Raw genomic sequence first — 14,528 nt, 5'->3', positions numbered from 1 at the left:
ATAGTGAATGTACATAATAGGCACTACAGTCACATATCTGTAGTCAATTTGCTCATAGAAATGGCTATAAATTCCCTATCTGTGCTATAGTGATAGCATCAACCTATAAACTTCCGTTATAATCAACAATTAGGTCCATTTTATCTGCGCTTGCGGGTCACTAGCCGCGTAAACGTCTTTGTTTACGCGCACCCGAAATAGTCTCTTTGTAGCTTTGTACGGCGGGACATGGATTTGAACAAATATAATAAGAATGCTTTGCCTTTATTCTGCATAAAGGAAAGTGGAAATGGTTTTGTTTATTTGCAAGGCTTCCCCGCGCGGTTTCACAAGTCTGACCCTAACTGGCTAAGCTGGCGTTAGGTGGTAACGCTTTTTGTCGTGTATGAGAGTTTTTTTTTTATTAGGTACTAGCTTATACCCGCGGCTTCGCTCGCGTTAGAAAGAGACATAAAGTAGCTTATGTCACTCTCCATCCCTTTAACTATCTCCACTTAAAAAATCACGACAATTCATCGCTTCGTTTTGCTGTGAAAGACGGACAAACAAACAAAGAAACACACACTTTCCCATTTATAATATTAGTATGGGAGGATGTACGTATGCAGTTATGTATTTTATAATTTGAGAATCTTAAGTTTATATAAAATATTATGTTCTTACAGATTGGTGATATGAACTCAAAATCATGTAAAATCTACCTTTAAAATATTGACGTTTTAAGATTTGAAAGAAGTTATCTAAACGGGACTTTTAACTTAACGTCGTTTGTCATTTATTTAAATCTTACCTATCTTAAGATTTTCTAGAAAAGTGCAGCAGTAACAAAGTAACAAGTCTTTACTAAAATAATTCCTGTAGGCAATTAAGTTTCACAATACCTTTCCAATTTTTATACAATTATGCAATTAACGATGTCAAAATAATATTTAAACAAAGCGGCGCGCTGCTGCCGTTACCCGCCGTCACGCAATGAAGATTAAAAAGTTTCATGATAGTGATTCGCGCGATTTTTTTTCTCATTTACCTAAATGCGATTAGGCCAATCGTACTGGAATCGTATTGTGACTTTTCGTGGTCCTTAGATCTGATTTACTTTAGACATCTTGGGCTCATTAATTTAGATGGCGCGAGTACTCGTTAGCGAGTTTCATCGGTCCACTGGTCACGTTACATCGATATATAATGCAAGCGAGTTCGTATGCCTGTAACGATTATGTGCCAATGTTAGCCTCATTTACGTCAGACAACCATTTCGACGGCCAAAATAATAATTGCTAACACGACTATAATACTTCTAAAGCCTTTGTCTTGTTTGATTTGCGTATCAATTGATAAGATAGCTTGATGCCAAAACAAAGAGCACGCAATCGGTCACAGCGGAATTGGAGACAAAACAGCCGACCTCGAATAAGGTCGATTATTCTTCACAGGATAATGAACTGACCTGGGAAGCGACATTGTAGTTGTCGTGTTTATGACTTGGTGTCATCATTACCTTTACCTGTTGTTGGGGTGAAACCACTGAAACCAGTCCCTCTGACGCATCGACATTATTGAGTGTCAGCAATTGATGGTACTGCTTTCTTTAAAATACCTACTTTTTAACCCCCGACGCAAAAACGACGGAGTGTTAAAAGTTTGACATGTCTGTTTGTCTGTCTGTGTGTGTGTGTCTGTCTGTGGCATCGTAGCTCCCGAACGAATGAACCAATTTAGATTTAGCTTTTTTTGTTTGAAAGCTGAATTAATTAGTCGGGAGTGTTCTTTGTCATGTTTCATGAAAATCGGTCCCCTATGTCGGAATTTTAATTTTGTGGTTAGGTTATTAGATAACAAACCAAAAGTAATAAAACAAAACTGAGTTTGAGTTTAGTAGTAGTCTTAGTTTTCCTCGTGTATCGTTCAGCACCAACAATAACTGTTAGTTTAGTAAACGCGAAGCCAAAGGCGTCAAGGAAATTTATTAATTGTATTAGAAGAGCCTTGAGCATACCAGTAGGCCTAGCACATGATGGCCGCGGGAGTATGTCGCCGCGAGATAGATGACACGTCTTTGTCTAATTGTATTAATGACATAAGGACAGGTAGTCTATCTCGCGGCGACATACTCTCGCGGCCATCATGTGCTAGGCCTGCAGCTGTAATGTATACAACTTTTATGGAGGTATCCAGTCCTTTGAGAACGTGACTAAATAATATAGCAGTTGTACCAAATATTCTACTACTTCTACATGTATTCCAATAACTGTCGATGAATTCACTAGAAAAGATTCATTTCTAGAATCCACTATGTTTTTTAGTTTTTCTTAATAACTACTACAATACTTAAATCCGAAAAAATGCACAAAAGTGACCATGATTGCTAATCGAAGCGATGCCTCTACCGATGTCGTCCGTTTGCGGAAGGAAGGAAGTAACTTTTTTTTAGCCTACCTACAGTCTGCTCGCCTTGAACAGCCTATAAAACCATTATCCTTAAGTAGCGTTATCGGTATAAACGATGTATTTAATCAATCGCTTTATGCTCTGCATTACACATTAAACTATGTATTTTACTGACGTAGGCACTAAGAATATTATAGTATTGCATTGTCATTAATTGCTCTTGGCGGGCAAAATGATCAAAGCAACACTGAGACTTATGTGATTGTGTTTATTAAAATCTATACTGATTCTAACACGCCTACATTTTGTTTTTCTTTTATCCTGTTTTAAAAGTTTATATCATGACATGAGTAGACATTCAAGTGGCCACATGAAATAAAAATGCATTTTGGCTAGAAAGAACATTTTTACTACGAAAATGTTTGCGAATTTGATTTGCCGCGTCATTTGAATTCTTACGTGCGCGAATATCCTTTCTTTTCTGTTTTTAGCAGGTCTAGCACATGAAAGGCGTGACAGTATCTTGTTGCGACATAGATTACACATTTTATTCTAATCGTATTAATAATGACATAATGACAGATAATCTGCTGGGGAGACTAGTCTGCAGGTGGTCGGTGGCACCTAACCATCCGTTATCGAATTTAGCGTTCGCAAAATGTTTTGTATGGGAATTTCCATAGAATTTGCTGCGTGACGTTGATGTGTCTGTTAACTGCGGTTGATGCAACTGGCCCTAACGCACAGCACTGATAATTAACATTTACTGAGAAATCTATAGACTTATGACTTCCTTTTCTCCTATAGGTATCTACAAAGATAGAACGCACATTTTAAAAGTAGAATATACTCTAGAAAGTATTGTTAGGATTCGGTAGCATTAATTAGCAATTGCATTGAATTTTCAGATGCCCCGGGGACGGGACGATATGCAAGTAAACGTGGCGGGCCTAAGGAGAAATATTAAAAACCTCGCGCACAACTATTCCGATGCCCAGGTAAGAATGATACTTAATAATTATTTATATAAAACATCATCCTCCTTGCGTTATCCCGGCATTCGCCGCGGCCGCGGCTCATGAGAGCCCGGGGTCCGCTTTGTCAACTAATCGAATTTTACGAATTTCGAATTACGAAAGGGACTGCAATCTGACCTTCCAACCCGAAGGGTAACTAGGCCTAATATAAAACATTGTATTGTATAGGTACATTTATGAATTAAGTAACCTATAGATATTTTCAAGTTTGGTATTTAGTCCATCAACATTGAGTTTACAAATATAGTCTTGCCTGGGCAAATGATTTTACGAGTAACATTGACCTTACCTTTTTTCTAACTTTCACTTCTTGACCTTTTGGACTCCCAGAAAAGGCTAAGCTCATCGAGTACTGAGTAATACTGACCTAATGTCGAGCTCACAGATGTGAGCTCGACATTAGGTCAGTATTACTCAGTACTCTTGGAGATCCAAGAGAATTTATCCCATCAATGAACCCCACTTTCGTGTGAGGGTTATCCCACCCTTGCACCCGTCGGTGTGTGATTTTATATATCAGTATCAGTGCGGCGTTCAAAAAAATCATCATCATCATTCCCTTGCCCTTTTCCCATTATTTGGGGTCGGCGTTCAATAAAATAAACCAGTATTTCATCCACTATACTCCCCCAGGTAAAAGTGCGCGAGGCAACGTCGAACGATCCATGGGGCCCCTCAAGTACGCTAATGGCGGAAATCGCCGATCTCACCTACAACGTCATGGCGTTCACGGAGATCATGCAAATGATATGGAAACGGCTGAACGACCACGGCAAGAACTGGAGGCACGTCTACAAGGCGCTGGTACTGATGGAGTACCTCATAAAGACTGGCAGCGAGAAGGTGGCCATGCAGTGCAAGGAGAATATTTTTGCTATACATACGTTGAAGGATTTTCAGTATATGGAGGAGTGGAAGGATCAGGGTAAGCATTGTTAATTTGTTTGGTATAAGTGCTTCATCATCATCAGCACAGGCTTTTGTGTCTATTGCAGACGATTTACGCATTGATGTTTAGACAACGGGTTTGATGACTGTGGAGGCCGATTTGCGAGCGGCACGACCTGCTTGGCAGAGAAAACTCATGCCATCGGAGGTTCCTGTCTCGGTTTGCTTTCTGCGACACCTAAGTGCTTACACAACACAACACAGGGGCACATAGTGACGTTAGTAAATATAAATACTGGGTATTTCTAACGGTGAACGAATTTCGAATGGAGTACATACTTAACACTTTACCACTCAATTTTAAGTCTCATTCGCATATCATAAATCAGACCAAAATATAGCCAAACAAAGTTAACGCAAATCCCCGACACATATCTCACGTATTAGTCACCTATATCTGATTTCAGCAATTACGTGAACGCACATGGTACACTACTGTTACAAAAGCAAATAGACTGATATCTATACCTCTACCTTAGGATATACGTCCTTTTTGATGAATAGCTCCCTAATCGCATCCAGCTAAACGGCCAGTTATCTGATAGTGTTACATTAGTATTTGACAAAGATTTCAAAAGTAGGATAAGACTATCATTTAAATTCGACTGAACACTCGTTTGAATCGCATTGATGGAACGCTACAATGCGATTGATGAGTACGTATCTCGCGCAATGGCGTCAATGACACCACTACTGGCACCAATTTTTAGTGCTCGTCCTTGCGAAGTAATATAAAGTTTTGAAATATTGTAAATACTAACACTAGATTAAGATTCGGCATGTTACTAACTTTCTATGGATACCCTGTTTGTCCGAAATAAAAGATTTTATTTATTTATTATATATGTCAATCACAGATCAATACAACAAGATGGCCCTTACAGGGCGACTCGCGGTCACCAAGCATACGACAAATCAGGTTTATAAAAGTTTGAACGCGTGCGACACCGATCAGTAGCGCCCAAGTATACGACCCGCTAACAGTGTCCGTGTCCGCTCGGGAAAAAATCTTAAATAATCAATTTTGGTTGCAAACAATGGTCTCTTACAGCATAAAGTGGTGTGGCAAGTCTTCTAACACTTCTACATGTAAAAAAGATGGAACAACATTCCACAGTTAAGTCAAATTAATTATTTTGTTGAATATTGTTTATTGTCCGCGGAGTTCATTTATACTGGTCAATATGGTTGTGCTGAGCGGCGCCGAGGCGCGTCCATCCCTCTTTACCGAGTTAACAATGTGATATGCTATCCCTTTCACGTAAACGACTAGGCATGGGGCCATGTTAGTTTATGTCTGTTGCGGGAACTTCGTACTGCCGTTCGTACCATGTGCTACCATTTTATGAAATATAAAAGAAAGCAGATTTGTAATAGTGAATAATTATCTAGAATCTGTAGAGTCTGTAGTGGTATTTAGTTCATTGATTAGTTTAGAATATTTAGTTGGTTATTTAACTTAGTAAACGTAAGTAAAAATGCACAGTTTAGTTATTAGTTACTAGAATGATTTTTATTGAGATGCTATCACAATTATCATCCTCCTTGCGTTATCCCGGCATCGGCATTCGCCACGGCTCATGGGAGCCTGGGGTCCGCTTTGGAAACTACTACCAAGATTTGGCGTAGGCACTAGTTTTATGAAAGCGACTGCCATCTGACCTTCCAACCCGAAGGGTAACTAGGCCTTATTATAATTTAATTATAATATTATAATTTGTTGCAAAACAAATTCACCACAGTACTGGTACCGGTACCATTGTCTATAATAGACATGTCCCATTCCCATCCCTACTGCTAATCATAAAGGCGCGCCATTATTTGAAACGACCAATGGCAGCACCTTGCGCGCCCGCCTCACCCCGCAAGGATTGGTGATTTGCGTCTCGAACAATATCGCTTGCATTTGGCTTCTAGTGGGGTGTTCTGTGATGTCAATGGTATTCGGACCGTGGCCTTGTGATGTGATACAAAGTTATTAATTTCACTTCAAATGTATGCCGCTGATAAGGTTCGTATGTGTCATGCCATGCGTATAAAGGAAGCTGGATGTTACATTTGTCGAATTTCGTATTAGGTATAATCTTATTTTGAGGAATTAGTATGACGCATAATTTTAAGCTGATATTGGGAATTTATTATTGTGAAATAAATTTGATAATGAGTTTTTGCCCTAATTGGAATGTAAATGTATTAAGCAAATCGGGGAATGTACCTACACTTTAATCGAAGTAAATTATTTAGTTTAAACTTTGCTTGAATATTAGATTAGGTGGTGGTTGAAATCACTGAAAGCTTCGATAGCTAACGGTTAGAATATAATAACGGGAACAATCGAAATGTACAATTTGATATCTGCTCTCATTGAAGTTTTGTCTCTTTCATTCCAGGTCTAAACGTGCGCGAGAAAGCGAAACAGCTAGTGAATCTGCTGAAAGACGACGAGCGGTTGAAGAACGAGCGCGCGAGAGCTCTAAAAGCGAAGCAGCGCTTTGCGCAGAGCGCGAGTGCCTTCGGCAGCGATGGCGCGTTGGACACGCCTTCAAGCCCGCAATATCCGCCTGTTGAGAATGTAAGTCTCATCCTCATAAGTGTTTGAGAGGGTAGCACTACCAATGCTTCTCGTGCCTGACATGTCCTCCAAACGATTCTGGCAACTATTCGCTCAGCAGCGCTGAGCATTGCGCACTAGTCAGTAGTCTTGCCCCTGCTCAGCAGTTCTGATTTCTTATCAATCTTGAATAACTAAATAACAGTTTAGGTACTTCATTATTCCTTAAATGGATTGATGAAGGTCACTCAGCAAGTAAGCACTCTTAGCAGTGAAATTTACTAAAATAGTTTTATGCAAACGCTTTAATGGTCCTGGTCTGTTTCGTGTATTAGGTGATATTTTTACACTGTATTTTTGTGTTTACAGTTGAACAGCGAATCAGCAGAATGGCACGGTCGCGACGCGGAGCTAGCGCGGCCACTAACCGCGGGCGAGGAGGAGCTTCAACTACAGCTGGCCCTCGCCATGTCCCGGGAGGAGGCGGAACGAGAAGAGCGGCGGCGGCGCTCTGATGACGTGCGGTTGCAGCTCGCCATCAGCCAGTCGCAACACGATCTGCAGTGAGTATTCACAGTTGAACAGAGTCAGCATAATGGCACGGAGCTAGCGCGGCCACTAACCGCGGGCGAGGAGGAGCTACAACTACAGCTGGCCCTCGCCATGTCCCGGGAGGAGGCGGAACGACAAGAGCGGCGGCGGCGCTCTGATGACGTGCGGTTGCAGCTCGCCATCAGCCAGTCGCAACACGATCTGCAGTGAGTATTCACAGTTGAAAAGAGTCAGCAGAATGGCTCGGAGTTAGCGCGGCCGCTGACTGCGGGCGAGGAGGAACTTCAACTACAATTAGCCCTCGCTATGTCCCGGGAGGAGGCGGAACGAGAGGAGCGGCGGCGGCGCTCAGACGACATGCGGTTACAGCTCGCCACCAGCTAGTCGCAACACGATCTGCAATAAGTAGTTACAGTGAAACAAAGTTAGCAGAATGGCACGGTGTTTACAGCTTTGAAAGTCAAAATCTCCGTGTTTGATTCGGCAATATTTAAATAGGTACCAACCGGGGAGATAGCTCTTAGACTTCGAGTGCGAAAAGTGTACGAACTATAAGGAGGTTTTAATTTTTTACGGAAGCGAGCGACGGCGGAGCTTCCGTCGTGCGGTTGTAGTCGCAGCATGATCTGCAGTAAGGTCATGGTATAGTTTAGCTTCCCGTCACTCCCAATAAGCTACAAATTAATGGAAGCGGAGAGTAAGCTTTATTATTGAATAATTCGATAAAGACTCCGCAAATTTCTGTTTCGCGATATAACATTTTAAAAGTTGTTTATGGATTCCGAAACGTCCAAACTCCTGATTCCTCACTTAGATTCCCACTCCTTGTCCTAACCCTTCCTTTTCCCACAGGCCGCACCTGTACCCCAGGCTAGAACATCTGGGCGTGCCTGAATACTACTGGATCTACAACTGCACGGATTACTATCACAGCTCTATATCGTTAGTCATGATTTATAAACCAACCCATACATGTCGGATTTATAAGTAGATATTATAGGGGAAACCGAGCCGTCATCGTCCGGCTCGCTCAGGTCCTCCATATCAAAGTCCGGTTGGTTTTACGATTCACTATTTATTAATACGCCTAACAGTAATACGCAATAATTAATCAAAACACAATCAGAAGTATCAGAACACAATAAAACACATAATCAAAACAATAATAAAGTGATTCAGGTGTGATACAGCTCACCAAAGGACTCGTTGACAGACCGGCGGCTCGAGCGAAAGTGCCCAATCCCCAGTTCAAAACAAGCACCTACCGGTTTGCCAACGGTCACCTGATCCACCGAATGATTACATAATATCGCCGACAGATGGCGCAGTCAACCAGCTATCAAGCTAAGTCGCTTGTCAACGTAAACAATCTATAATAATTTCACAGTTTGACGCTAGATGGCGCTCACAAAGGTTACAGTAAATAATAACAGATGGCGCTTTTATTAATAGCGCCGACACGACCATCCTGCTGCAGGTCGCGCTCGACATGCTTTACAAGAATCATCAGGCACTCAGCCAACAAAATTCAACATTGCAATCCATAATGTTCATAGAATAATCTCACAATAATCATACAACAACAACAAATCTCATAGAAGGAGGCCCCTGTCCTCAACGACTATGCAACAGTAATCATCTCATAGAAGGAGGCCCCTGTCCTCAACGACTATGCAACAGTAATCATCTCATAGAAGGAGGCCCCTGTCCTCAACGACCATGCATCAGTAAAAATCTCATAGAAGGAGGCCCCTGTCCTCAACGACTATGCATCAGTAAAAATCTCATAGAAGGAGGCCCCTGTCCTCAACGACTATGCGATAGCATCAAATCTTAAAGATGGAGGCCCCTGTCCTCGACAACTTCAAGCATTCGAGCTCATAGATGGAGGCCCCTGTCCTCAACAACTATGTTCTACTGATCTTACTAACAACTTTCATAGATGGAGGCCCCTGTCCTCAACAACTATGTAACACAATATCAAATAAACATTTACATCGTTATTCGGAATCACAGCGAATCATTGAGAATAAAATGTGTTAACAACAAATTAACAGGAAACGTAATAATTGAAATAACTCACAACGAATTCAAACATAATTCTAAGTACACACTTAGTAAACATTGCACTGTAATTTATAAATTAATTATGCTGTAGTGTAGTTCTTCAAATGAACATTTAAAACAACTTCCGATTTTGATCAGACTTACGGTAAGTTATTACAAACTAGACAAGCTTTGTGTGAATTTCAAGAAGTGAATTCATTACAGTACAACGTCGTTACATTTACAGTAATAACTAAACATTTTATAAAGACATCATTATGATTAGGTAAACAATACAATTGCACAGTGGTTTTAAAGGACAGTTACTTAGTAATCGTTGATTCACTTCACTTTTTTTTAATTATTATTATTGATTTACACTTGCACACACCACACACCCTAACACAGACACTTGCACTTACACTCACACTGATGATGTTGTTGGTTGATTATCGTCTACATCTCCGATCGCCGACATGGCATCTTGACAGCTATTACTACTTCCTGGTTTGGGTGCGAGACGAAGCTGGTCATGGGCAACTTTTTTAGGACGTCCTTTGCCCGCTACTTTTTTAATCATGTAGCGATCATTGGGTAATATTTTCCAAATTTCATAGGCATCTGGATATTTTAAGTCAAGACCGATTTGTGTCCTTGGGTTTGTTTTAAATAGTACCATATCCCCTTTCTGAAATCGGTTTACCCGAGCCTTTCCTTTGTCAAATCTTTGTTTGTCCTTTGCAGCACGATCTTCGATTCTTTTATTCATGTACTTTTCCAATTGGTTGCGATCAACGGTACCTTCAGCGTCATCAATTAAACAAACTAATTCGGCTGGCACAGCACATGATCTACCAGTTAGAGCTTTTAAAGGGCTTATGTTAGTCGTCTTATTTTTAGTACAATTTATGGCCAACTGAAGCGCGTCAAGACCTTTTTCCAATCAGTAGTCTCATAATTACGGATGATTGTCAATCCGTTTTTCACTACTGCCATCATTCGCTCCACCTGACCGTTCGATCGGCTTACTCCTGGTGCTATGAAGTGTTGATGAATCCCATGCTCATTACAATACGCTTCAAACTCAGCTTTGAAAGCGCTGTCCTGGTCACTGATTATTTGTTGAGGCGCCCCGAACATTGCTACTACTTTTTTGAGAGCGCTAAGCATTGATGTCGAAGTCTTATTGGTGGCATATGTTAACATTGTGAACTTCGTGTATGCGTCAATAATAACAACCACATATTCGTGCTTATCGTTGCGTTTGGTCAGTTTGCCAGTCATATCTATGTGTATTGTTTGAAATGGCGTCGGCTTCTTTTCGATTGGGTACATTTGTACTTGTTTTGCGCCTGAAGGTCCCTTACTGGTTTTGCATATGACGCAAGTGTCCACAAATTGCTTGACAGTAGTAGACATTGCGGGAAACCAGTAAACTTCACGTAATTTTGCCAGCGTTTTCTCCCATCCGAAGTGCTTCAAAGCCGTGTGATAAGCATTAATTATGCTCCATTGGTAAGTTTTTGGTATCACTTTTTTCCATTCTCTTCGGCCAGGTTCATCTTCAGGATCGTTCTTTTGGAGAATGTTGTCATAAAGACGGTAGTCGTTCACCTCTTCACCATGTTCGAGTTTTTTAATCATCGTTGCTAAATCAGGGTCGCGTCTCTGCTCCACCACAAGCCAGGAATCAACATTACTCGCTAGATTAATACACGCTGTTGGATTCCGGCTGAAGAAGTCTGCATGTTTCATGCGGCTGCCCTGACGATATTCGATATTGAAGTCGTAGTGTTGCAAATACGCCAGCCACCTGTGAATCCTTGGAAGGAGTTCGTGTTTTTGCAAGGATGATTTTATCGCGTTGCAATCCGTAACGATAGTAAATTTCCTCCCGTACAAATATTGTCTAAAGTGTTTCACAGCTCGAACTATGGCCAGTGTCTCCAGCTCATAGGAGTGATATCGACTTTCCGGTTCTGTCGTCCTCATGCTCATGTATGCCACAACATGTTGTCGGCCATCTTTAATTTGAATAAGTATCGCTCCGAGGCCAGAACTGCTGGCATCGGTATGTAGCTCCGTTGGCAAATCATCTCTGAAAATCGTTAGCACGGGAGCTGAAGTCAATCTCCTAATGATGTCGAGTCTCACACTCTCGCATTCGGCCGTCCATTGAAATTTAGCGTCTTTCTTTGTCAAATTATATAGAGGAATCATGCGTTCCGAGAAAGATGGGATGAAGCGCCTAAAGTAGCCAGCTAAGCCACAAAATTGTCGGACTTGCTTCACAGTAGTCGGAACAGGAGACTTCTCTAATGATTCCACCTTTTTGGGGCTTGGTTTCACTGTACCTTTTGAAATGATGTTGCCTAGATATTCAACAGAGTTTTTGAAAAACACACATTTCTTAGGATTGACGGAGAAACCAGCCTCGTGCAAAGCAACCAGCACTCGATCCAACATTTCGAGCCCTTCTTTGAAAGTTTTGCATTTTATAAGGACATCATCCATATAAATGAGTATATCGTTGAGAAATGGACGCAATGCAGCCATTATTGCACGCTGAAATACCGCTGGTGCGTTCATAAGTCCGAACGGCATCATAACATACTCAAATAAGCCGTCTGGAGTGATAAAAGCTGTTTTTGGGATGGACTCTTCTTTGATAGGGATCTGATAGAAGCCCTGAGCCATATCCAGACAGATAAAATAAGAGGCATCAGCTAACCTGTCTATCTGATCTGAGATTATAGGCAGTGGGAATTTTACGGGGACGGTATTGCTGTTTAATTCCCTATAATCGGTACACATACGATCGTCACCATTCTTCTTTTTCACAAGTACAACCGGGCTCGCGAACTCGGATGTACTTTCGCGAACTATTCCATTAGCAATGAGGTCGTCGACGATTGTCTTTACCTTCTGTCGCTCTATAGGCGCCATGCGATATGGCCTTCGCGAGACTACCTTCTTGGGATCCTTGAGTTGAATATCCATGTGTCCCGTAGTAACTTTAGTCTTGGGTATTCCGCAAGCAAAGACATCTCTATTCTTCTCCAGGACAGCCTTTAATTCTGCAATCTCGTTTTTGTCAGTCAAATCGGTATCGATATTTTGTACGAAGTCTTCATTTGTCGTTACTGTCAATACTTGAGCAATTCTCTTTAAAGTAGCTCCATTTTCGGTAATGTTGACTTCTAACCCTGTCCCTTTGACCAAATCGGATCCAATTATAAGCTCGCAAGGTATTTCGTGATCTTCTACTACGTAAAAACGTATTTCGACGAATATACCACTGATAAGACACGTGACTGTTATACGTTGGCTAGATACAATAGGACCACCTACTCCAAATAGCATTAAAGGATAGTCCTCTCGCTTTCCAGGTAAAGTTTGGCCTAATGATCTTGTTACTAAGGACCGTTCTGCCCCGCTATCAAATAGTGCTGTAAGTTTACGCTTATTAACTTCAACTTGCATTGGAATGGATACTTTAGATCCCACTGTGACCAAAGCTATCTTATCACCATCGTCCTTTAGTTTTTTGAAGCATACTGTTTCGCTGTGTCCTAATTTTCCGCAATAAGTACACTTTTGTGGTGGCTTTTCCGAAGGCTTCACGTTCGATGTTAAGTCGTTTGATGTTAACAAAGGCTTAGGGTCAGTACTGTTTTTATTAGGACAATTTAATTGTACATGACCTACTTTGCCACATTTGAAACAAGACAGAAGTGATTCGTCCCGAGTGTTGCGAAGCCTAGGTCGTTTAGCTGGTGGTTCACCGCTCCTAGATTCACGTGGTTTTGTAGTAGATATGACGGAGATCAACTCAGGTACTGTTGTACATTTGCTAGATATCAGACGTAACCTCAGGAATTCATTATCAATACAACCTATAATTGCTTCAACAGCATCTTTTTCCATGTCACCGCTCATAATTCTTTTCCAAATAGTCCACGCACGCGTTATAGATTCTGACGGGTTTGACGCATCGAATTTGAAATTACGTAATTTCAAAATATCATTTGAATACCGCGCTTCAGGTTCAAAAGTCTGCACTAAAGCATCTCGCATGTCACTCCAAAGCGGAGATTTTACAAGCCACGTATCTCCGAGGGTCTTCGCTCGACCCTGTAATAAGCCTGCAATCTTAGTGCAAATTTCGTAATCTGTTAGGTTCCAATGTTGTTTGGCCCTGTCTACGTGCTCACACCAATCTCTAACGGGAACTTCACCATCCGGGTTAAATGGCGCAATATAAATATCGCTCAGCCTTGGGCGTTGTGACGAAGTGACAGCTTTAGACAAAATTCCGGCTAACAGTTCATTATTAGTATTCATGTTCTTTTGTTGTTGGCTAGTTATCCTGTCTAATATCTCTGCAAACGATGATAGTATTCGATTAGGATCATTATTGGAAACGTTGGTTGCGAAAGAACTTTGCTCGTCATGATTGTTTGTCGCGGTCGAAACGGGTACGTCGTTATTTATCGCGGCGAACTGCGGCACGATATTTTCGTTTGTAGGGACCGAATTTGTCCCGTGATTATGATCTGCTGTGGAAGAAAATCGCGCAGTGTTTTGTGTGATAGTCGCAGAAACCGGTACGTTGTTTTGATTTAAAACCAGTCTAGAAACACCGCTATTTTTCGTCGAAGTACTCGAGCGCTTATTATTTCTTGCGATAGAATTCGACAAATCACTTTTGTTTACGTCAGGGTTTCGCGGGGTATCGGACGCGTTAAGAGGTCTTTTTCCACTTCCGATGTCGGATTTATAAGTAGATATTATAGGGGAAACCGAGCCGTCATCGTCCGGCTCGCTCAGGTCCTCCATATCAAAGTCCGGTTGGTTTTACGATTCACTATTTATTAATACGCCTAACAGTAATACGCAATAATTAATCAAAACACAATCAGAAGTATCAGAACACAATAAAACACATAATCAAAACAATAATAAAGTGATTCAGGTGTGATACAGCTCACCAAAGGACTCGTTGA

At 41.3% G+C, this 14,528-nt stretch overlaps 1 protein-coding gene across 7 annotated transcripts in view; it reads left to right on the top strand.

Annotated features, from left to right (window-relative positions):
- The window catches only part of LOC125233071 (epsin-2), a 42,208-nt gene that overhangs the window by 10,921 nt on the left and 16,759 nt on the right, over positions 1–14,528 (top strand). For all 7 annotated transcript variants that reach the window (XM_048138927.1, XM_048138930.1, XM_048138926.1 and 4 more), the window contains 4 exons: positions 3,297–3,386; positions 4,059–4,350; positions 6,764–6,945; positions 7,294–7,487. In XM_048138927.1, the coding sequence (XP_047994884.1) occupies positions 3,297–3,386; positions 4,059–4,350; positions 6,764–6,945; positions 7,294–7,487 (758 nt within the window). The remainder of the gene's footprint in view (positions 1–3,296; positions 3,387–4,058; positions 4,351–6,763; positions 6,946–7,293; positions 7,488–14,528) is intronic.

This window comes from Leguminivora glycinivorella, chromosome 14 (genome assembly GCF_023078275.1).
Source record: "Leguminivora glycinivorella isolate SPB_JAAS2020 chromosome 14, LegGlyc_1.1, whole genome shotgun sequence".
Taxonomy (NCBI): domain Eukaryota; kingdom Metazoa; phylum Arthropoda; class Insecta; order Lepidoptera; family Tortricidae; genus Leguminivora; species Leguminivora glycinivorella.
This window is presented reverse-complemented; position numbering and strand designations above follow the sequence as displayed.